General features: G+C 36.6%; 3 protein-coding genes across 5 annotated transcripts; 1 reads left to right on the forward strand and 2 right to left on the reverse strand.

Annotated features, from left to right (window-relative positions):
- Positions 1–266: 266 nt before the first annotated feature.
- LOC128202641 (gamma-aminobutyric acid receptor-associated protein) lies at positions 267–3999 on the reverse strand. The gene is made up of 3 exons (XM_052903651.1): positions 3651–3999; positions 2493–2690; positions 267–1786 (listed from the first exon to the last, which is right to left on the reverse strand). The coding sequence occupies exons 1-3, from the start codon at positions 3738–3740 to the stop codon at positions 1721–1723; spliced, it is 354 nt and encodes a 117-aa protein (XP_052759611.1). The 5' UTR covers positions 3741–3999; the 3' UTR covers positions 267–1720.
- Positions 4000–4161: 162 nt separating this feature from the next.
- On the forward strand, positions 4162–7432 carry LOC128202640 (CD320 antigen-like). Of its 3 annotated transcripts, XM_052903648.1 has the most exons (7): positions 4162–4392; positions 4715–4768; positions 5035–5257; positions 5551–5696; positions 5883–6065; positions 6359–6475; positions 6929–7432. In XM_052903648.1, the coding sequence occupies exons 1-7, from the start codon at positions 4299–4301 to the stop codon at positions 7057–7059; spliced, it is 948 nt and encodes a 315-aa protein (XP_052759608.1). In that variant the 5' UTR covers positions 4162–4298; the 3' UTR covers positions 7060–7432. The 3 variants fall into 3 exon arrangements, with proteins under 3 accessions (XP_052759608.1, XP_052759609.1, XP_052759610.1); XM_052903649.1 differs by lacking the exon at positions 4715–4768 and having other exon boundaries at positions 4165–4392; XM_052903650.1 differs by lacking the exon at positions 4162–4392 and having other exon boundaries at positions 4445–4844.
- A 2195-nt stretch (positions 7433–9627) lies between these two features.
- On the reverse strand, positions 9628–24857 carry LOC128203427 (glycosyltransferase 8 domain-containing protein 2-like). The gene is made up of 9 exons (XM_052904836.1): positions 24698–24857; positions 20757–20885; positions 20328–20529; positions 19969–20086; positions 18045–18132; positions 14517–14617; positions 12827–12993; positions 11729–11841; positions 9628–11500 (listed from the first exon to the last, which is right to left on the reverse strand). The coding sequence occupies exons 1-9, from the start codon at positions 24720–24722 to the stop codon at positions 11331–11333; spliced, it is 1113 nt and encodes a 370-aa protein (XP_052760796.1). The 5' UTR covers positions 24723–24857; the 3' UTR covers positions 9628–11330.
- Positions 24858–25091: the final 234 nt, after the last annotated feature.

A 25091-nucleotide genomic window follows, 5' to 3' on the forward strand; every position in this document is an offset into this window, starting at 1 on the left:
AAGTGCCAAAATGTTGCTTATATTTTTCTTCCTGTTCCTAAATCATACGCTTTTTATTTGTTTGATCATTTAAGTCAAATAACTTATTAAAACATGATAATGAGAATTGTGTAAAATAAATAAACTACCAGTAATAATTGGCATTAACCTATAATGGGCTCCAGTAAGTAAATGCTATCTGTAGCTTTGATTTACATTGGCCCTCGGCAGTTGTTGTTAAAGGAAAATTGTATTTAAAATAAAAGGAATATTTTTTCAGTCTAAGACAAAATTTACAGTAACTTTATTTCATACAACAATACAGTTAAACAAAAAATTGAAAACACAAATATATGTATTTAAAACCACATTTTTTCAAGACAAAAAAATCTCACGCTGTGATACATCAACAAAATAATTATGTCAACTTACAATAACATTTTCCAAGCAACACAATGTTACTGGAATTTCAAAGTTATATACAAACTAATTTAAAAATGAAGATGATTTATTTAATTAATGATTGATGGGTACACATTTTAACTTGTTCCCCTAACTTTTAACTCTGTTTAATGTATGTGTTCTGCCTAAGGTCAGCCATTCATCCATCAATGGGTTGCAATGTTTTGTTAGAACATTTAAGATATTAACATTGAGATTTTTTCTGTTTAATTCATATTGATTATAAAAAAATCTATGATATTACAGCAATTTTATTAAAAGAAAATAAGTCTGAAATAACTTGTATAAAAAAACTCTCAGTTAACATTTGGAGCTTTATTATGAAACTTGACCAGTAACTTTTTGTTTGCATTAATGATGGATGGATGGAGAGCCTTAACAGGGTTCAACACTAACAGTAGTCCTGTAGCCCGAGTCTACCAGGTTTTTGGCCGGACTACAAGTAAAGTCAAAAGCATGTTTGGACTACCTAGAAAAAATCTTCTCTTATTTTAAGAGTGAGAGGGCAATGACACCAAGCTACATGAAAGACAAAATGGTGTTCCCACCTTGGAAATAATAGTAGTGTCCAACCCTGTTGAACTGTTATTTTAAGTGGAAAGGCAAACTAATAAATGACTGTTTTCTACACAGTACATGATGTTAAGATGTAAAGGTGTAATTACAGTTAAGGGTCCTTTAAAGGTGCTTTACTTTAGATACATGTTAATAGAATATTATAAGAAAATAAAAAAAATGCTGCAAAAATACACCAAAGCATGTACCAAATACCCTCCAATAGCTTCAATCAATATTGCAATAGCAAAGTCGCTACTGACTTTATAGAAATCAGATGATACCACACAGTCATGTTGAAAATGATTACCATTCATATTGACTTATATGCAACACAGTACCCCTCTTGGCTGGTTGATAGATTTTAAACCGAACCAGTGGCTAGAGTTAATAAAGTCTCCAATTAGATTTACACTGGAAACTAACTACCCAGTATGTTATAACTAGTCGTTCAATGTTTTGTCAGTATTTTAGATGAAGGTCTCCCAGAAATTAACTTCTTGTTAAATTTAACAGTTTATATTTTTGAGAATATTGGAGAAAAGTTGCTTGTCTATAAAATATTTCAAACAAAAGCATTGTGTTACAAAAAAGCTAAAAATACATCAGAATTGGCAATTATGAAAGACCTTAAAATATATATGCACAGTTCCATTAGGGCGACTCCAGTTTTAATTGTCATAAATCATGAGATTGGTCAGGTTTGCGGATTGTTGACAACACTCTATACACCATAAACACTTTCATCACTGTAGGCAATGTACAGGAAAAAGTCCTCTTCATGGTGTTCCTGAAAGATGGAATGGTAAGTGTGCAGATAAAATCATTCAATAGTGACTGAGACACTGAGTACATAAGTTTACATATAAAAATGCCACTTTTACGGTATCCTTCTTGTCAATGTCAGGTAATCAAATATTGATATAAATTTAAAATGTTATAGTATAGTATATATTTATATACCAAATTATTAAATATGCATATAAAATTCTGAAAAGAACCCAATCCACAGTTTCAAATGGTAAGAGGAGTAAGTTTAAAAAAAAAAAGCTTACAGTAGTATGGGTGGGACTTCCACCCCACTAGGTTACTTGGGCTTAATCACATGTATAACCCAAATATTGACTTATAGTAACAATTACATATTATATCCTAAAGTAACCCTACAAAAGAGTTGGTGTCCCAGATAGGGATTGATTCCCAGATTTCTACGTCCAGCAAGGACACAACAACCATCTTGTCATTTTACCTTTGGGAATGGAACCCCCAAAACTGGAGGTTGACCTGAACAAGTTACCCTCCTAATACATACAGGTTAATAGATACCAGATCTCAGTTAAGATGACAGACACCATTATCACAAGCGCTCTAGAGCTAGCACATCAGAAAGGCTTCCGGAATGACATTTAAAGTCATAAATATTGCTGATAGTATCAGCAATAGCTGAATATAGCAATACATATCCATGCAAAGTAGCTACTGCTTACGCAAATTACCTGGTAGAGAGATCCCATAGTTGCACTGGTTGGTGGAATCACATTATTCACAAAAAAGAAGAGGGCATCTTCAGGTCGCAGGTGGATTCGTTTCCGAATGAGGAAGTAAAACTGGCCAACTGTCAGGTCAGAGGGAACCAGGTATTTCTTCTTGTCAAGGTCACCAACACGAGCTTTTGGGGCTTTCTCTACGATTACCTGATAAAAAAATTCTTTGTTAGTTGAAAAGATGATTATGCGTTTTTGTTCTCTGCCAAAAGAACGAACAAGCAACTAGAACATGCATTCTTTAAGCATTTTATAATCAATGCAATAGTCACAGTCATTGTTTCATAGCATAACCATAACTTAGTCCACCTAAATGGCCGTCAACGAGTCTTTTGACAATTTTTTTAATATGGCAGACTCGTGACGTCCACCATCCCAGCAAAAAGTAGCAAGCGGTCCTTGCGCAGAGAATCCTCGCGGCCACAATTTTGAAATTATCTCCGTTATTAATTATTGCCTACTATTAAACACGTATTAAGTTATGTCAGTATGCCCAAAAAACATGTTAAGTTATCATAAAACACTTACAAGTGTCAATTGTTTATCGAGTATCCCGATATCGGTAAATCTGGGACAAATCTGACTGGTTGTATACATGTATAACGGTATTCGTGACCCATAATATATTAATGTGAAAATAACAACTCTAATGACAAATTAAATCCAGTTCAGATCACTGTCGGATAAAAATTGAACAACTTTGTCATTATTATTCAACATCAATGCATATTGTTACAGTTTATCATTTCGCCCGTTGTTAAATGGTAGAGAGTTGTAGCGTTACAGGGCCCTATACATAAGAAATATCAAAATAATAAAAAAAGTATCCCTGATCGCTCATTATTGTAGCTAAACCATAACTGCGATGAAAATCACTGATTTAATAATTTATGATTTAATAATTTATGATACTGGCAATAATAAATCCACAAGTTGAAAAAGAAAAACAAACAAAAATGCTTCATCGGTAAGATATAAGTTAATTCTTAAAGAATCACACATTTTGTTTTCTTCAAATGAACATTCTTTAATTTCTAAATCGAAAATGATAAATCATAAAATGGCTGCGCAGTATCTGATTAACAGCATTTTAACATTATTTGAACTTACAGGGACGCGATCTGGGTACTTCTTTCTTATCTTTTCTCCTTCAGCCCGCCTCTTCTCAAATGGGTGTTCCTCTTTGTATTCCCACTTCATATTTGGTCGAAATTCAAGGAAGAAATCTTATTGTTTGTTGCTTGGTTGTCTTTCGCTAGCCTCTGTTTACCTTTAGCCGAAGTACTTGTTACCTTTGAACTACTTTCTATATGCGCAGATAAATCAGTACAACATTTGAGAATAATTTCACAACCGTAAACTAAATATTTGAAACACCTCGTAAAAATATCACCTTGGAGAGGTTTTGGTCATTATCTCACGACTAAGTTTCGTAGGACGACAGAGATACATTAAATTAATGCACGCATTAATTTTTCACAATCATGTGACATCGTTTGCGTAAATTCTAAATTTAGCAACAAAATAACGTAAACCTCGGTAATGTTCGGCATTTTCCGGTAGCAGAGAAGACATTCTGAGCTCCTCGGTCATTTTTACCCCATTCGGAACATGGCCGAGGAGTTCCGCATGTTATTTCGAGGAGTTCCGATTTTTTTTCCCTAGAGCGACTGTGGAGGCTAGACACAACCAAGTTCGTTTTCTCTACCGCACACCAGTTACCAAATACCGGGAAACATTTTCTGTTAAATTTAAAACATGAAGGGATATCATTATCATGACAAGCGGCATGGACAAAATAAGGTCGTATCAGGAGTAGCACGCACGGGGGTGGTGAGAGGGGGGTCTCACGGTAAGCAATAGTATCGTTTGCAGAGAAGCAGCAATCAACACGTAGTACGATATACATAAATATATAGGGGTGGCCTTATTGCATCATGTATTGGCCTATCGTTTTCGATACCACTGTCGCCGTATTGCCAACTGTCAAGTGCTTATTTCTTTATTCTTATTTTCTACTGATATGTCCCCGTTGTTGTTTAAAAATATTTAGATTACAAGAGAGTTAATTGGTAATCGGTAAAATACCATATGATTCCAGCTTAATTATCCAAAAGAAAAACACAACAGAGTACTTCATATATATGCTCGATTATTACATTCTTATCATTTAGGAAATGTGAGTGGCGGAATTCAAGAGGCATATATAAGAAGTTTTAAGTGGTCAAGTGAGTATAAGAGTTCTTATTACAAACTTGTTTAGAGAAATGAACACTATGACTTTGCATTTTGAAGTCTTTATCCGTAAGTACATCAACCTCTTTGTTTGCACTCAAATTAATACCACTCATACACTGTATGTTACTTTTTTTAAATAATATTGTTTACCGAATATTTAAATAATTGCTTGGATAATGAATTCATTTTTCGACGTTACGCACTTTTAGTGCGTTTTAGTATACGAACTTTATGATTTCTCCATTTCACTGTGTAGTCTTGTTTGCGGGGACCTGCGTACTGGGTGCTCGGGAAACAATACTTTTAAAGCTTTGGCGGCACCAGATAGAGGTCGGATTCATGCAGCCCTTGCGCTTAAAGGAAGGAAACGAGTTTACGGTGACATGTGATGGATCCCGTGTACCCGGTGGCGCTGATCCACGCCTTCGCTGGTACGGCCCCGACAAACACTGGATAGTATACGAAGGACCACATAACAGGTACAGACATTTTTAAAGCTGCACTCTCACAGATGTACCATTTTTCCAACTTTTTTATTTTTTGTCTTGGAAAGAGAAATTTTGGCGTAAATATCTGCAAACCAATGATAAAAGATTGCTGACAAAAGATCAGATCGTACTTTTTCATATTCCCGTTAGAAAATTAATGATTTATGGCTTAAACCGTTACATTGTTGGCATATTGATAAACTACTTTAAATGAAGCCGAAACATATGAAACTTCTCATTTTGATGATAAATCAACTGTTTTGAAGGGTTCATACCAATTTCAGGGTGCACGTAGAACATTCTTTCTCTGGTCGTTTCTTGCGACTCCACTTCCGGGAAGTTCTGCCGGAGGATGCCGGGAAATACGTGTGTCGCGGGTGGATGGGTTATTATTGGGGCTGGCAAACAGCCGCCGTAACTGTCACTATTTGTAAGATACCGTTTTACTAGAGAATTCATCTTAAATGGTATTTCAATTCATCCAGATTGTTTGAAGAACATCAACAACACTAGTTTACATGTATACCAACGTTATGCGAGAGATAAGACCTACCCCCTTACTGAAGAATTAAGCATATATATATATTCGATTGTTTAACAAATAACCGTCTTTCAGTGGCTCGTCCTACACGTCGACCACTGGTAAAAACGACGCATGACGTCACAGAGCTGCGCACGGAAACCACGACGTCTCTGCGCACGGAAACTTCGACCTCTCTGCGCACGAAAACCACGACCTCTCTGCCGCCTGGAGAAGTGACTACTGAACAACCGGAGCCGATAGTCTCTGTCACAAGCGGTCAGTGTACGCATGCCTGTGTTTGCGCCGTGAAAATGTGTTTACCGTCAAAAGAAATACTATATGTACATGAAGTGTAGTTTTAACTGGAACAGTTCTTATAACAGATACAATATAGTTGGCTCCTTTACGCCCTAAAATCCTAAACCCTACGTTAAAAGGCCTTCCGTTTCCGTCACGACGGGGGTGTGTCGATACCAGTTTCTGGTGAGACGGAACATCCGGACATAAATCCCCAATATCACTTCTTTAACATCTTTCGAAACTACAATATTTCGAATTGTATATTATAGGAAATGAGGAGTGCATATCGCCGCGTTTCCAGTGCGGGAGTGGCGAGTGTTTCGATGAGAGCTATAGGTGTGATGACTTTCCGGACTGCGTCGACGAAACTGACGAACAAAACTGCGGTAAGATTGTTTGTAGCACAACGAGGCTTACCATTAACGAAATTAAGACCAGTGGTATAACACAACTATGTATACTATTACGGAATAAACAATAAAATAAATATTTTAAATTGGAAGCAACTCAGTGGCTCGCAAAAAAGTGCATTCTGCCCTTTTATTATTTGCATGCTTAAGCTAACTTTATGGCAAAACAGCCGAACCCCGTTGGCTCGAATTCCTCTTTGGCTCGAACTAAAGGACCGAGTTCGATATGCTGAAGGTAATATTCCCGCTTGGCTCGATTTTTCCGAGGCTCGAGATAATTAGGCCGGTCCCTGGGAGTTCGAGCCAACGGGGTTCGACTTTGTACTGAATGCCGTCCGATTGTTTCATCATTTGCAATCGCGTGTAGTACAATTGTAATTGATAGATAACGACCAATTGCCGTTTTAAATTCTTAAAATGTACTTTCAGCCTCCAGCATATGCATTGAAGGAATGAGGTCATGTGCGGATGGTGACGGTTGTGTGACGTCACAACAGTTGTGTGACGGTCATCCACACTGCAGAGATGGTTCTGACGAGTCGCCGTACTTTTGTGGATAATAGTGTTGAAAATACAGACATGTGCGGACTATTTACTAACTAATATGCATTGCAAGGTTGTTCCATTCTAGTGTATAAAACGATTCTGTTGAAAGCGTCCGTGTCCATGATTTCTCGATGTTTCAATGCATGTTTATACTAGTATCCGGTGAATTTACAATCAAGCAGACATGTATATACTAGTATCCGGTAAATTTACAATCATGAAGAGATGTATATACTAGTATCCGGTGAATTTACTATCATTATGACATTAATATACTAGTATCCAGTAAATTTACAATCATGACGAAATGTATATATACTAGTATGCGGTGAATTTACAATCATAATGGCATGTATATACTAGTATCCAATAAATTTACAATCATGACGACATGTATTTATACTAGTATGCGGTGAATTTACAATCATAATGGCATGTATATACTAGTATACGGTGAATTTACAATCATGGAGATGTTTTTACGAGATTTGAGTTTCCTCTCCATTACGTTGTGTAGTTGTACTTAAACGATCAACTCGTTATTTTAATTAAAATTGAATGTACTTGAGGAAACTTGACTTCTATTGCACACTAAGTGGTTGTACATCCTTCTTCTGTGTTTGGTGGTTTCACCTATTTAGGTTAAACTCTTGAAAACAACATGTGCACTATTTGCATAAGAGCTGATTATGAATTAAATATCGTTCATATTTTGAGTTTTAATGGTATATATCACAAGCGAGCGCCTTGATGTGTTACATAAAATTCGAAATATAAACGATAACAAATTCCCAGTTTGACCCATTTTGTCACGTACGCAATGCCGCCCTCATTGAGTTGGTCCATGTAGACCACATACAGAAAAATACAGACTTATTTTCTCCATATCAAGGCGTCTGGGAATTTTATGAGAAATCTTTCTAAAATTTGAAAAGCAAACTGCAAATTAATTGGCGAACAAAGTCCTTCAAGAAGGGCAAACATCAAGGAGATTTGGAGGGGCGGGGCGCACCTGGCGCGCGCCCCCTCTAATATCTATCAAGTAAACCTTTTAATTTAATATGGGAAAAAAAAGTAATAGCACACGCTTATAATGCAACACAAGTCCAAGTCTAGACTCAGACTCAGTAAAGAAATTTTAATAGGTTATGAAAATCGTCTTTCACCCCTTTACAATAAATATGTAAATTCTAAATAATAAGAAAAACAATAATTTAATTCATCAAATATTGTTATCAAGAATCTTCTAAGTTATAGAAAATTCAAAATGAAATGATAATTTGCAATTTCCTGAGTCTGAACTCACTTAAGACTATATATTGTCATGGCCCTGGTCTTATCTGTGACACTCGTTTGTCTCAATGCTGTGAAAACGTTTGGACCCAGTGTGTTTATACCTTTTATATAACTGGCAGGGCTACTGCAAGGACACGAAAGTATAAAATACCCATAAGTACCAGGTATGAACAACTTCAGCTGGAATATCCTTCAAATGTAACATTGATCTTGATCTAGATCTCGGGCTAACACATTTTCTAGAACCGGGGCCAACGCATTTTCAAGAACCAGGGCTAACACATTTTCTAGAACCGGGGGTCACACATTTTCTAGATCTGGGGCTAACACATTTTCTAGCTGTTTTGTAGATCCGAGGCTAACGCATTTTCTAGAACCGGAGCTAACACATTTTCTAGATACGTGGCTTATGTATTATCTAGATCCGGGGCCAATGCATTTTCTAGATTTGGGGCTAACGCATTCTTTAGATCCGGGGCTAACACATTTTCTAGATCCGAGGCTTATGCATTTTCTAGATCTGGGACTAACACATTTTCTAGATACGTGGCCAACGCATTTTCTAGATCCGGGGCTAACACATTTTCTAGATCCATGGGCTAACGCATTTTCTAGATCCGAGGCTAAAACCTTCCTTAGATCTGGGGCTAACACATTTTCAAGATCCAGGGCTAACACATTTTCTAGAATCGGGGCTAACACATTTTCTAGATCCGGGGCTAACACATTTTCTAGTTCCGGGGCTAACAGGTTTTCTGGATCAGTGGCTAACATGTTTTCTAAAATTTAGTGTCAAATTGCTTAATATATGTTAAAGTTAAACAGAATACAGTGCATGTGGTGTCAGTTTAACTTTTATCTTTGAGCAAGGTGCTTTATTCTTGCGCATACCACCCCAACACAGTTGTGCCATATTAAGTATTACTATTGTTAAAGGAGAAGAAAGTCAAATGTCCAAAAACTCGCATTGATGCAATTACGTCCAGCTTATAGAGTTTTCAATTGACCTTTTACATACATACTATTGCATAATTGGCTTCAAGTTATGGACTTCATCTATGTAGACCGGTCCGTTGTCTCCATGTGAGCTACATTAAGGTTTGTGTCAAAAGGATACAGAGTAACAAGGTTGCATATTTCAAAATTATGTACAGAGTTCAGCATACGTGTATGATTTGACAGCATAGCTACATTGGTGCCCTTGGTCTCCACTTACTCGCAATGTATTCAACTTTTGTTGTTAAATAATGGGCATACTCAGGTCATTGACAGTTACAAGTCATTCATGAATTTGCATTTTTATTCCTACTTCCACATAGGTATATATGCATTGAAAAGGAATTTAAGAAAATTTGGACGGAAAAAATCTTTCTAAAGAAATGAAATACATGTAAACATTTCATACAGATCTAACCAGTAAATTACATACAAATGCCAGGTAATGCACTTCGCACATGAAATACAAAAATAATCTGGCATTTAAAAAATATCAACATATCAGAAGTGAATCCTTAAGTCATCTTGTAAACAGTTAAACACAGCTTAAATAATTACAGACATGAAATGAGTCTAATAATTGACTAGATGGGTGCATGCACCATTTGTTGTCCAACTATTGTAAAGTAAAAATGCCCATTTTTATTGACTTATCCATCTCATCACATGAGAATGGCTTATCAGTTATCAGTACAATAATATCTATCAGTTAATGCATGCATACTGCCATTCTGCGTGTCACATCGCTGGAGTTCATAAGAAAAAAGTATAATAGTATCACTGTAAGAGCATCAGAGAATAAAATGATTTATAATATTGTGTCAATATTAAATAACTCATTTTAATGTAGGTAGATGTTTGCCAAACATCCTGTGATGCTTTCATATATCCAATATACAGTGACCTTTAATACACAGGTGTTCATCACAGACATGCAAACATTTCATTTTGTTCATTTTATGATAAACCTCAAGCATTATGTTGTTTCGATAATGTTAGGTTTAGCCAGGTTCTAAAATGGCAGTGTGCTAAGGGTGGAAGGTGCACATTGTATCAGGCTGTGAAGAGCTTAAATATTATAAACTTGACAGAAAATATTATAAATATGTTTTATTTAAGTATTTTTTAAGGTTTCAACAGCCACAAATATAAAGTTATGTATCTATAATCATAAAATATGCTTTAAAACAAAATTAAAAAAATATTGGTTTATCTTAATCATTTCATTCTACGAAGGCAGAAAAGTGCGCATGCTAGTCATGATGAGGGCAGAAGGGTGTTATCAAAAAGGACAGGGTGCAGCATGCTTCTAAACTCATTAGCTGAAACCCTAGGTTATGGCACACTATTGCATATTTATTATAAATAAGCACCAATAATGATAAACATGGTATTATTACAAAAATGACACAATTTCAACACACATGTATACAGATAGTTCCCCAAAATAGCACTTCAGATGTATAAATATTGAACATTTATCAACCAGTTTCTCAGCAAACACAGTCAAACACACTTGCTATGTAATAGCTAGTACAAAGTGCAAACATGAGCACCACTACCAGATGCTAACACTTGTCTGGTGGTGGGCCTTTCACATTGTCAATAGTTACATATGTCCAAAGTTTGAGGCAAATATTGAGAGCAGTTATTGAGTTATGGCCAAGTTTTGCCTTAATACTTATCAACAGGTGGATTGGATTACTAGTTTAACAATGTTTATGGAAAAAATTAAATTAACTTGTTTTAATGCTGTCACTGCCACCAATGTTATTATAACATGACTGGTTTTCTTAGATTTTTTTTATAGAAGTTAAATACATCAGATTTGATAAAAAAGACACGTAATAAAACAGAAAAGTCTTATCTAAAAGCGTCAATATTAGGTATTTCTGTGAAAACACATGTAACTCAACCGTGACAGGAAGACTATTATTTTTATAAAAGCAAATGCATTGAGCCTAGAGTATTGAAAACAAGTTTCTGGAGTATTTTATGATTTCCTGATGGGGACAAACTTTTCGGTGCGATCCTTGATGAAGTATTTGTCCCAGAAATATGAGTGTTGTGCAGATCGATCCCAGGGTTTAACCCGACCACTCCAATGTAACAGCTTGGCTTGCTGTAGAAAACTTTTGGTAAACATATTGCCCCGACCTATTCCTGTAATTTACAACAGAATTTTTTCATACAACTTCAGTGTGTTTATTCCCTTTCAAACAAAGAGCCAGAATGTGTGGGAAAAGCATTAAAATATCTTATTATTAACTGTCGCTGTTTAAAATTCTATAATAAATTCAATTACTCACTCCTTTAATTTGTTTTTTTCCTGAATATCAATTTTCATCAACAATTCTTTACGTGGCGTAACAGAAATTCTTTAGTTCCTACCAAGGTTTCGGACATTCCAGCTGGGGTCCAGGGGGGTGTATTTCTTGTAGAAGACCAGCATCATAGGGGGTTGGGACCCGCCCCCTCCCTTCTCATTGCCATATACCTCCTCCCTGACAAGAAAAGTATTCAACATTTGTCAAAAAGGCCATTTCTTGACCTTTTAATTAAGAGTAGGTCAAGGAAGAGAATCACTGGAAGTGATTTATGCTCCCCAAATGCCCTTTTTCAATGAAAAGGCGCAAATTGTAATACCATCAGCAGGTAGAAGGTGAATGGTTGAAGCATTATTGTGATTATGAAAGTCAGTTTGTCTTATTGTAAAAATTTTACAGTAAACATTTTGTTTTCCGTTTAAAATTGCTATGAGATGACAAACTGACCGACTGATCCATGCATCCTTTGGTCAAGTAATGTCAATCCCTTATCTATTTGCTCAGAACCCATTTTCGAAATATATAAGGGAAAGGGGAGATGAAATAAACTAAAATATATGTAGGACAGAATTACTTTTTTCAAAGATATTGCCAAACAAGAACACATTTCCTAACAATATCAGGTTAAGGGGAGACTACTTTCATTTTCTTTCCAAGATTTGTCCTGGGAAAGGTTTAGTTTAACTTAATGTTGAAAAAGGTTAAGGGTAGATAACTTGATTCTATGATTCTTGTGCACTGCACTTACGCTCATTGCCATCTATATTTATATCATATTTTATTTCAATAACATAAGAAGTTTTCAAGTCATTCTCTAAACAAGGGTGTGACGTATGGTCAGACGAACAAAGTGGCAGCTATAATCATGATCCTCCCTTCGGGAAGCAAAATAACAAAAAAAGTGCAATATTTCCCCTGAAAAATGAAACATCTAAACAGTACAAAGCCTGATATATAATAATTGCTCAAGTCAAAAAGGGTTGCATCAGAATACAATAAGTACACTTGAAAAACCTCAACACATTTCAAGCTCCAGATTGTGTGTCAAAAATAACTTAATAAATGTGTGTAAGTCAATCTCTACAATATTCCAAAACCTTTATTGGAAAAAAAACATGAACTTAATTTAAGCAAACCATTATACATACAAACCATTACTTACTGTGTATTAAGAACAAGCCACTTTTCCAGTTTCTCTGTGATGTTGTGTTTTCTCCAAAGGTCAAGGTCAGTGACATACACGCCTGTGTTGAAGGCGCACTCTGTTGGGCTTATGCCCAACTCTTGTACATGCTTATTCTTGAAGTCAATGTAGTCAGCGTAGTGATTCTGAATGGTCAATAAAAGTCATATAGATTGTTTCTTGTATTTGTTTTGCATATATTTTAAAATAATGACAAGCATACACTTATAACAAATATTTATGATATGAGCGCACACGCAAAAACTCATATGTTATTCTTTCACTTGAAAAGGTGCATAACTTAACAAATATTTAAGCCAGATTTTCCCCCCTTACATACATGTGCAAATTGCTACTTGCAACATGTGTACTAATTGTTATGTAAATTGAACTGGTTTTGAGTTAAGCCATGGTTTAAGTTTTGGAACTATGACATCTACAACGTCAACATTAAGGCTATCACAATACCTAGACTACTTTTCTTTGAAATCCCCTGTGACTAAAACCATACTTTATAAGGACTAAGTACAATCCCAAAGTTTCCACATAGCATATTTAACACTGCTAGCATTGATGGTGACATTCTGATTATGTAAAAATGAGGAGCTTCTCCACATTTCCAGATTAGCTTGCTACATACCAAGATTCATCACAACACTACATTCCTAACTGAAGTTTCTAAGCAGAAACTGTTTTTTCATTTTTTAGTAACTGCAATCTTGACCTTGACCACAAATGCAATTGACCCCGTTACCCTAAATGCAGCGTGCATCAAAGTGAGCTTGCTAAATACCAAGTTCCACCATGATAACTCAATCCTAACTTAAATAATTGAGCAAAAATCATTCTTGCATACCGGACGTGTGTTTCCGGTCATGTGAACAGTGCTGGAAAAACCCGTCTTACACCCCCCATGTAAGATGAGTCATGTGAAACAACAATTTCTTTTTTTTAAATTTGTATGGTTTATAGAAAGTATATTATGCCATTTCAATAAAGTGCAATCAGATATATACTTATGCAAGACTTTTAATTGAAATTGGAAATAAACAAGAATAAAAACGTGATTTTTCAAGGAACTATTTGAAGTCATAAAGTGCAGTAATTTTAAACCACTATTGACTCAATAGTGGTTTAAAATTACTGCACTTTATGACTTCAGTAAACAACGTCGAACGCGATTTTTGGTGAAATGTACAACAGTGTCAATTTTTCCACAAAATGATGCATATCAATCATGTTTATCTGGTCTGGATCAAATAATCCAACCCTCTGGCATACTGCGTGTGCTCCTCGGGTTGGATTTATCTATCCATACCAGAAACACATGATAGATACTTATATTCTTCTATTTTAAGTAACAGTGACCGTCCTGGCCCTTATATAAAAAATGCCATGACAAGGTATGTCATCTTTTATCTGATAATCCAGTTTCGTTGAAAACCAAGTCAAAACAGCAAATGCCATTGAACAAAACAATGACACTCTAATGCAAATTTACAGTATTTTAGTTGGGATAGCTTTTAAGCATCTTGAACAAAGTACAGCAGAATACAGTACTATTACTGAATCTGAGACAATGCATTCTGTGCATACATATACGGTAGGCTGTGATACTAAAGCACATGAGTAGCAGAGTTTCAAGACATTATTTATCAAACAACTGTACCTGCATCATGGTTATCCTTTTAGCAGAACCGGTGCAGTCCTCAGCGAATGTTGCCCAGTGATCAGGCTTGATTGTCATTTTGAATAAATCATACACATCACCTGAAAACAGATCGGTAAACATCACCAGTCAAACAGATCATACACATCACCTGAAAACAGATCGGTAAACATCACCAGTCAAACAGATCATACACATCACCTGAAAACAGATGGGTAAACATCACCAGTCAAACAGATCATACACATCACCTGAAAACAGATCGGTAAACATCACCAGTCAAACAGATCATACACATCACCTGAAAACAGATCGGTAAACATCACCAGTCAAACAGATCATACATATCACCTGAAAACAGATCGGTAAACATCACCAGTCAAACAGATCATACATATCACCTGGCAAACAGATCATATACATCACCTGACAAACAGACAGATAATACACATCACCTGACAAACAGATGGTACACATCACCTGGCAAACAGATCATACACATCACCTGACAAACCGACAGATAATACACATCACCTGACAAACAGATGGTACACATCACCTGGCAAACAGATCATACACATCACCTGACAAACCGACAGATCATACACATCACCTGACAAACCGACAGATCATACACATCACCTGACAAACCGATAGATTATACACAACATCTGACAAACAGATTATACACAATATCTGACAAACAGATAATACACATCACCCGACAAACAGATTATACACAACACCTGACAAACAGATCATACACATCACCTGGCAAACAGATCATACACAACACCCGACAAACAGATCATACACATCACCTGACAAACAGATCATACACAACACCTGACAAACAGATCATACATATCACCTGACAAACAGATCATACACATCACCTAACAAACAGATCATACACATCACCTGACAAACAGATCATACACAACACCCGACATACAGATCATACACATCACCTGACAAACAGATCATACATATCACTTAACAAACAGATTATACATATCACCTGACAAACAGATTATACACATCACCTGACAAACAGATCATACATATCTCCTAACAAACAGATTATACATATCACCTGACAAACAGATCATACACATCACCTGACAAACAGATCATACATATCACCTGACAAACAGATCATACACATCACCTAACAAACAGATCATACACATCACCTGACAAACAGATCATACACAACACCCGACAAAAAGATCATACACACCACCTGACAAACAGATCATACATATCACCTAACAAACAGATTATACATATCACCTGACAAACAGATTATACATATCACCTGACAAACAGATTATACACATCACCTGACAAACAGATTATACATTTCACCTGACAAACAGATTATACACAACACCCGACAAACAGACTATACACAGCACCTGACAAACAGATAGTACACATCACCTGAGAAACAGATTATACACATCACCTGACAAACAGATCATACATATCACCTGACAAACAGATTATACACATCACCTGACAAACAGATCATACACATCACCTGACAAACAGATAGTACACATCACCTGACAAACAGATCATACACATCACCTGACAAATAGATCATACATATCACCTGACAAACAGATCATACATATCACCTAACAAACAGATCATACACAACACCTGACAAACAGATCATACACAACACCTGACAAACAGATCGTACACAACACCTGACAAACAGATCATACATATATCCTAACAAACAGATAGTACACATCACCTGACAAACAGATCATACACAACACCTGACAAACAGATCATACATATCACCTAACAAACATATCATACATATCACCTAACAAACAGATCATACACATCACCTGACAAACAGATCATACACAACACCTGACAAACAGATCATACATATCACCTAACAAACAGATAGTACACATCACCTGACAAACAAATAGTACACAATACCTGACAATCAGATAGTACACAACACCTAACAAACAGATAGTACACAACACCTAACAAACAGATAGTACATAACACCTGACAAACAAATAGTACACAACACCTGACAATCAGATAGTACACATCACCTAACAAACAGATAGTACACAACACCTAACAAACAGATCATACATATTGATACCTAACAAACAGATAGTACACATCACCTGACAAACAAATAGTACACATCACCTAACAAACAGATAGTACACATCACCTAACAAACAGATCAGACACATCACCTGACAAACAGATAGTACACATCACCTAACAAACAGATCAGACACATCACCTGACAAACAGATAGTACACATCACCTAACAAACAGATAGTACACATCACCTGACAAACAGATGGTACACAACACCTGACAAACAGATGGTACACACCACCTAACAAACAGATAGTACACATCACCTGACAAACAGATAGTACACATCACCTAACAAACAGATGGTACACATCACCTAACAAACAGATAGTACACATCACCTAACAAACAAATAGTACACAACACCTGACAAACAGATGGTACACATCACCTAACAAACAAATAGTACACATCACCTAACAAACAGATGGTACACATCACCTGACAAACAGATAGTACACATCACCTAACAAACAGATAGTACACATCACCTAACAAACAGATCATACACAACACCCGACAAACAGATCATACACATCACCTGACAAACAGATCATACATATCACCTGACAAACAGATTATACACATCACCTGACAAACAGATCATACACATCACCTGACAAACAGATCATACATATCACCTGACAAACAGATAGTACACATCACCTAACAAACAGATAGTACACATCACCTAACAAACAGATGGTACACATCACCTGACAAACAGATGGTACACATCACCTAACAAACAGATGGTACACATCACCTAACAAACAGATGGTACACATCACCTAACAAACAGATACTAGTAGTACACATCACCTGACAAACAGATGGTACACATCACCTAACAAACAGATGGTACACATCACCTAACAAACAGATGGTACACATCACCTAACAAACAGATGGTACACATCACCTAACAAACAGATACTAGTAGTACACATCACCTGACAAACAGATGGTACACATCACCTGACAAACAGATAGTACACATCACCTGACAAACAGATGGTACACATCACCTGACAAACAGATTGTACACATCACCTGACAAACAGATAGTACACATCACCTGACAAACAGATAGTACACATCACCTGACAAACAGATTATTTCAAATTTGGTATGTAATTAAAAGAAATATTTATTACTCTTATTTATACCAAGCAGCCAGTGCTTCTTAACATCCTTTGTTTGTCTTATTGGAACAGAAAAACATTCAATTCACAAATATGCAAAAGAATTAGTTTAAGCTATTAATGGAAAAATATAGATTACTTGTATTGAATATGAAACAAGTGAATAACACATATCTTACTTACTAGCTGACTATAACAGGAAGAAACAATATATCAATCAATTACCTTGTACGATGGAGTCATCATCTATAAACACAATTCTTCCATGCAGATCTGGAAACAGTTGTGGGAAATAGTACCTGGCATAATTCATCTGGAACAGCGAAACAATCATGCTTTTACATTGCAATTTGAGTTTAATCTTAATCAGACACTCCAGATGTTAATGAAAATGGACAATGGTCTACTTTTATGGGCAGTAAACATGTCAACTACAGCGCTCCCAAGGAAATGTTGTCAACTAAAGAGCTCACCGATGAATGCGTCAACTACAGTGCTCACCAGTGAATGTGCCAACTACAGCTCTCCAAAAAGTATGTGTCAACTAGAGAGCTCACCAATGAATGTGTTAACTGCAGTGCTCACCCATGAATGTGTCAACTACAGTGCTCACCAATGAATGTGTCAACTGCAGTGTCCACCAATGAATGTGTCATCTACTGTGCTCACCAATGAACGTGTCAACAACAGTGCTCACCAATGAATGTGTCAACTGCAGTGCTCACCAATGAATGTGTCATCTACTAGCACGTGCTCACCAATGAACATGTCAACTACAGTGCTCACCAATGAATGTGTCATCTGCAGTGCTCACCAATGAATTTGTCAACTGCAGTGCTCACCCATGAATGTGTCAACTGCAGTGCTCACCAATGAATGTGTCATCTGCAGTGCTCACCCATGAATGTGTCAACTGCAGTGCTCACCAATGAATGTGTCAACTGCAGTGCTCACCAATGAATGTGTCAACTACAGTGCTCACCAGTGAATGTGTCAACTGCAGTCCTCACCAATGAATGTGTCAACTACTGTGCTCACCAGTGAATGTGTCAACTGCAGTGCTCACCAGTGAATGTGTCAACTGCAGTGCTCACCAGTGAATGTGTCAACTACAGTGCTCACCAGTGAACTAAAGTGCTCACACGTGAAAGTTTCAACTTCAGTGCTCACCAGAAATGTTCTCATTTCAGTGCTCTCCAGTGCATGTGCCACCTACAGTGCTCACAAATGTTCACCTACATGGGAATTGGCAATTTATTAACTACATTATTCAACCAAAAATGTCTGTAAATCATTATGCCTTCTTTTCCAGAAACAAGCGCTTTGCTCATAAATCCATGCACAAGGCCTTGAGCTCTGAACTACTTGAACTAGAAAAGTGCAACCTATTTTCAATATTTCATCATTCTACTTCATACCATTTTGCAAATACCGTGGAGAAAACAAATCATACAATAAAATAGTGCTTTACTAGGTGTTTTTAGCATGGCGCAATGCTGTGCTGCCACCTGACTACCTAAAATGCACCGTGCTTCTCTTTCATATGACAGCTTCTTGTGTATGTGTTTAATGAGCAGGCAAAAAGTGTTTTCATAATCTCCAAATCCAATAACTGGGTCGCACATCCGCTGTTTCTTGGAACATCACCAGTATGCGAGGGAAAGAATATCAACAAATGAAAATGTACATTGAGAACACCCTCATCAAATGATGAGTTTGTTTAATGAGATAAGAAAAGCAAAGGAATGATGAAAACTGTTGTCACGCACTTTTAAACCATAGAAAGCAATTGTTCTCCAATTATTGTTGACATAGTAAATTAAATTGCTGTGACCTTGACCGTTGACCTTCTGACACCAAATCAACAGGGATCATGAACTGTTGTCAATGGCTAGCCAAACTACTCTTAAGCAATTGTGTGGAAAAATTATTTTATAACACGCTAGGTTTAATTTGTGGGCCATGCTCTTAATTCTACCTTTTAAGATTTCCTTCTCAAATAAAATAGTTTAATTTGTATATAGCACTGACATCATTTCCTGTTCATATTATAATAAAGGTGGCCGAAACATTGTAACAAAATAATGTCAAACAAAATTTGTGTTGAAATTGTTTAAATATCTAATCTTAATAGACATTACCAACTTACAGGATCAGCAAGTTCCGGTCTTCCCCCGCGAACCTTCACCTTTCCGCGCACCCATTCCTCTTGGAAGGCTATCACCTCATACATGATGTCATGGAGACGAGAACCCTCCAGCCAGGTTCTAGAAATTTAAAACATTCATGTTAAACCGTGGTGTGCAAGACCGCAATTTATTCAGGTATATATATTTATATCAAATATGTAGGTCAGGGACTCTACAGATGTATTTTACTCCCTTAATTATCTACCAATGCGTTTTGGATACCGATGGTATAACTTTTGATTGGAAAACTAAAATTAAATGCTTATTATTTCTGCTTACACACTCACAAGACAAAACTCTAAATCTGAAGAAAGCTTACTTGATATGAGTGAGGCTATTCTGGTCCACCACCAGATGGAACATGATGGGATGATGGGTATTCTGGTCTATACTGTTGATAAGGGCCACCATTCCACCCAGTGTATTCTCATCAGACGTTATACACACATGCACAACATCGTCTTGTTCCAGTTTCGTCTTGTTAAATCTGGCCATTTGAAAGGCTTTTGCTTCAAACTTGCCTGGAATGGAAATTTGAGCATCAAGAGAAAAACAATGTTGGTGTATATTTTGTATGTTTACGGAAATTAACATATTACAGGCTTACTGTATATTATGATTAATATGTTCTTTAAATAAACTTAATATCAACATTTTTTTCTGAGGCCAGTAGGAATTTAGATAAACAATTACCTATATACTGCAAACCATTATGAGGTAAGTGCAAGGTAACATATCTTATACACACCAGATTGTGGAGGACTGTCATTGTTCTGAGATCGCTGTGTTAGCTCCAGAAGTCTGTCAAGGTGAACTGTGTCCCGGAACCAGAGACAGAACATCACACCTAGCCATACCAGACCCACCGCCAGCAGAGCTGAAATAAGAAATAAAACAGCACACCTACATATTTGCACCATTATTATGAGGACATACATATAATCATGCATGAAACTAGGTAATGGGAATATGAAAGCTGTCTCTATTTTTTTCTGTAATCAATCAGTGTAGTGCATGTTCAATCAGACAATGTTAGTTTATTGTTGATACTATTAGTTGACTGAGACAGAGTTTTGTGAAATGATAGACATAAAATATCTATATAATATTCCTTAGATGAATGCCTATAATTTAATTTACATTCATATTCCAATGAACTCAGTATCTTTGTAATACTTATGATCTTACTTTTTCTTAGATTGGTCAAATAATGTATTCTTGCGGTAACATTTATGTGATGTCAAAAAATCAAATGGAGTCATTGGCGTGGCAAATGTTCAAACAGCTGAACATATTCTACATTCAACTATTTTGGAAGTGTTATTTTTCAACAGTTTAGATGGAATATTCTAATTTGAATATGGAATATATTGATTCAGTCTGAAGCACATTGCTTTAAGAAAGGACTCTTCAAAGTCTTGAAAGTTTGGCCCCTGAGGCCAATTTATAATTACACAACCAACCACATGTTTGTTGCACATTTGGCACATCGCCGCATATTTTCAACAGTAATCTTTTAATCCAATTTTCACTATACCCCGCAATATAAGCATAACACCCACCCCGTTTATTTCTATAATTTTTCCATGTTCCATGGCGTCGAGTCAACATTATACGAGGCATTACCAAGTGTAAATTAATGGTAATTAAGGTAGCTGTCAATTTTCTGGAGGCTTATTCTTTGTTCCCAGTCCTATAGTAAATAAAATATAATTCTAGTCAGTTTTATTAAACTCACAAACTCGACCTGTAATCTACAAATGACTTCATTTTAAAAATGTTGTTTGATCCTTGAAAACTGTAAGTTTTCAGACGCTATTGTCAACTTATTCTCAAGAATCTAAATTTCGAATGCCCTCTTAAAACTTGAAAAAACGAACAGAGCTTCTGGTACAAACTGTTTCTGAAGGCGTAAAGCCCTTTTGCAGGTATGTTTTGGTATCAATTAAGTTATTAAAAATGCTTTAACAAACACTCAATATTCCAGCAACATAATTTATACCCGTTAGCAGCCGATAAAAGCGGTGATAACGGCATCATAATGTGCATCACCGCATTGGCAACCATGGAATTTATCACCGTGATATTCCAGGCAATCTCACCCACTGTGGTTGGTAGTTTATGTGCAGAGCACCGTGTTATGGCTGCAAGCCCGGCACGCCAACACAGGTTTCTCTTGCTTTCTTTCCCTATGTATAGCCCACCTAAATGGCCATCAACAAGTCTTTGGAGGATCTTTTTTTACTATGGCAGACTCGTGACGTCCACCATCCCAGCAAAAAGTAGCGAACTGTCCTTGCGCAGAGAATCCTCGCGCCCACAATTTTGAGATTATCTCTGTTATTAATTCAAATTTCTACGAAAATGTTCTTGCCTACTGTTAAACACATTTATTTATGTCATTATGCAAAAAAAAACTTGTTCAGATATCATATAACATCCCAATATCTGTAAATCTGGGACAAATATGACAGGTTGTGTACATATATAAAATGGTATTCGTGACCCACAATATATTTATGTGAGAATAATGAATCTAATGACAAATTCAATCCAGTTTAGATCACTGTCAGGTATAAACTGTATAATGAACAATTTTGTCATTATAATTCAACATCGATGCATAATATTACTATATATTCTTTTGCGTGGTGTTAAATGGTATAGAGTTGTAGCATTACAGGGATACATGTATAAGAAATGTCAAAATAATAAAAAAGTATCCCTGACCGCTCATTATTGTAGATGTATACATATATTCCATCATGTATACTGTAGCCTAAAAAATCGAGAAAATCCCTGTGGCCACGCCGGGTACCGGATATTTCGTCACCTTACCAGTTCGTCTACCTTATTTTATAGCTCAAAATGGGTAAATGTTTCGTCAACATATGTTTACAGTTCATCAACCTTATTATAAGTAGCAATTAATGCAACTATTGTCCAATTTATTAGGTTTGAGCAAACACCAATTTAGGAAGAAAGAAATAATTAAGTAGACCATTTTATTGAATATTTTACCTTTGATGTGTATGTTGACAAGCGGAGTGTATGAAATCTTTTATTATTCAAAACCGTGTTTTTGCATATTTTTTATTTAAAATAGCATTGTTAATAAATGAAGAGATCTTGGTGTTTAAAACTATTTAATAAATATAAACAGTATAGCATGTACATTATTTACACAACAATCATAATAGTTAAACAGTTATTTACGTGACATTAATAAACACAATATTTGAGTCTGATTATGAAATTCATGGACATATATATGACAGTCAATAATGAAAAATAAATGCGCATGAGTTAGATTCTGATGTTTATTCGTCATGTCATCGTTGTGTATATCGTCTGATGGAGTCTTTGGTCCCAGTCCCGCGATGTTGCTGATCGTCCGAAGTAGTTGGGTGGTGGTAAGCTCGTCCTCCTCGTAGCGGTCCCAGGCGTCGAAGAGTCGTCCATGAATTGAAGCATACTTCTTACGTTGGATGCGGGTCTGCAGATGCTCGCTGACCTGGCGGATCTGCAGGTGGACCGTCTTGGATTCACCGTGGAGGAGGGGGACCAAGACATAGAACCCAAGGTTTCCTGCCACCTCGCTTGCTGCCACCCTCTACGACCTTGAAGGTCACTGGTACATCAGCAGGAACCTCTTTGGCTAGGGGCCTGTCAGGTAGTGACTCACCCAGTGGATGATGGGGTCGATCGAAGCTCCTGTTCGAGATGTCAAACCACCAGTCTTCCAGGATACCATCAGCGGCGTTGGTGCTGATGGTGTCGTCAGCTACTTCGTCGGTGGCGGCTACTGCGTTGGCTTCGTCATCTGCTCCTTCTTCGGCTACTTCATCAGCGTCATCGTCTTCTACTTTGTTGGCTGTTCTGATGACAAAAGTCGTAGACAGCAGGCTTATAGGCGATGCACTGATGTTCATAGCCGGTAGAGTTATATCTATCGATGCCGTAGAATTGGACTGATCGTCGACATCCATTCAGCATTCATAACATCTCCATGCCAGATTTAGCTCATTTTTTACCATCTGTTGGTACTGCTGCGCAGATACTCCTGAATTGCATTTACGATGTTGCCAACGTTCACACATGTGGCAACAGATCGCATGCATGCGAGCAGTTACTTTTTTAGAGTAATGTACGCAGTTGGTTATGGAGGCCATGATTGGTGACAAAACAAGATCAAACATTGCTTTTAAGCATTCAGGCATATTGACATCCATCACTAACATGGAAGACTGATAGAAATGTACAAACACACGCCGATGTCTCATTAGCATTATCACATTAAAGCCCACACACACCTGACAATTGCGGTTAATTTGGTCATCAAATGTTTCAGCTAATTGGTTTCGCATAAATGTGTGAAATAGTTCTAAACAATTAAGTTGACGAAACTGCTAATACGTGTGACGAAACATCTTGGCAATTTACTATATATATAGAACAAGTGTGACGAACTGGAGAGTCGACGAAACCTCCATAATTCGCCACACCTACAGTTACAATTGTTTAACTAAGGAATGGTGACACTATACTGTTTAGTAGAATACTTAGGACGACGGATTATTATTTTTTGGTTATTCAATATTAAATTCCTACAAATTCACAAAAAAATGAATAATTGATTTATTATAAAACAAAGCTTCTAAGTAAGGTGAATGAAAGTCAGAAATTAACCTTTCTTTGTGCTTGTAAACGCCATGGGTACTTTTTCTAAAATGTGTCATCCATTTATTTATAAAACAGTAAAAATGTTAAGTTGACACGTATTCAAACCATGGGCGCATCCATGTTGTTGAAAGAACCCCAAAACAAAACTCCGTCAAACTCGGTTTAAGCCGAGAGCTCCGTAGAAACCCGAACTAATGACGAACAATGCCGAAGAGCAATTTTTCGGTCGGTGGAATTACCGAAAATCCGAAAATCCCCGTAAATACCGAAAATCCCCGTAAATACCGAAAATCCCTTCCATTCTCTGAGGTATATAGCGTTTTCTTTAATACGCCCGGATTTACTACTTTATTGTGTTCGAATGTTGTATGCCGTAATTGTTGGAGGTTGGAGAGGGGTG

The sequence above is a fragment of the Mya arenaria genome, chromosome 9 (genome assembly GCF_026914265.1).
Source record: "Mya arenaria isolate MELC-2E11 chromosome 9, ASM2691426v1".
Taxonomy (NCBI): Eukaryota; Metazoa; Mollusca; class Bivalvia; order Myida; family Myidae; genus Mya; species Mya arenaria.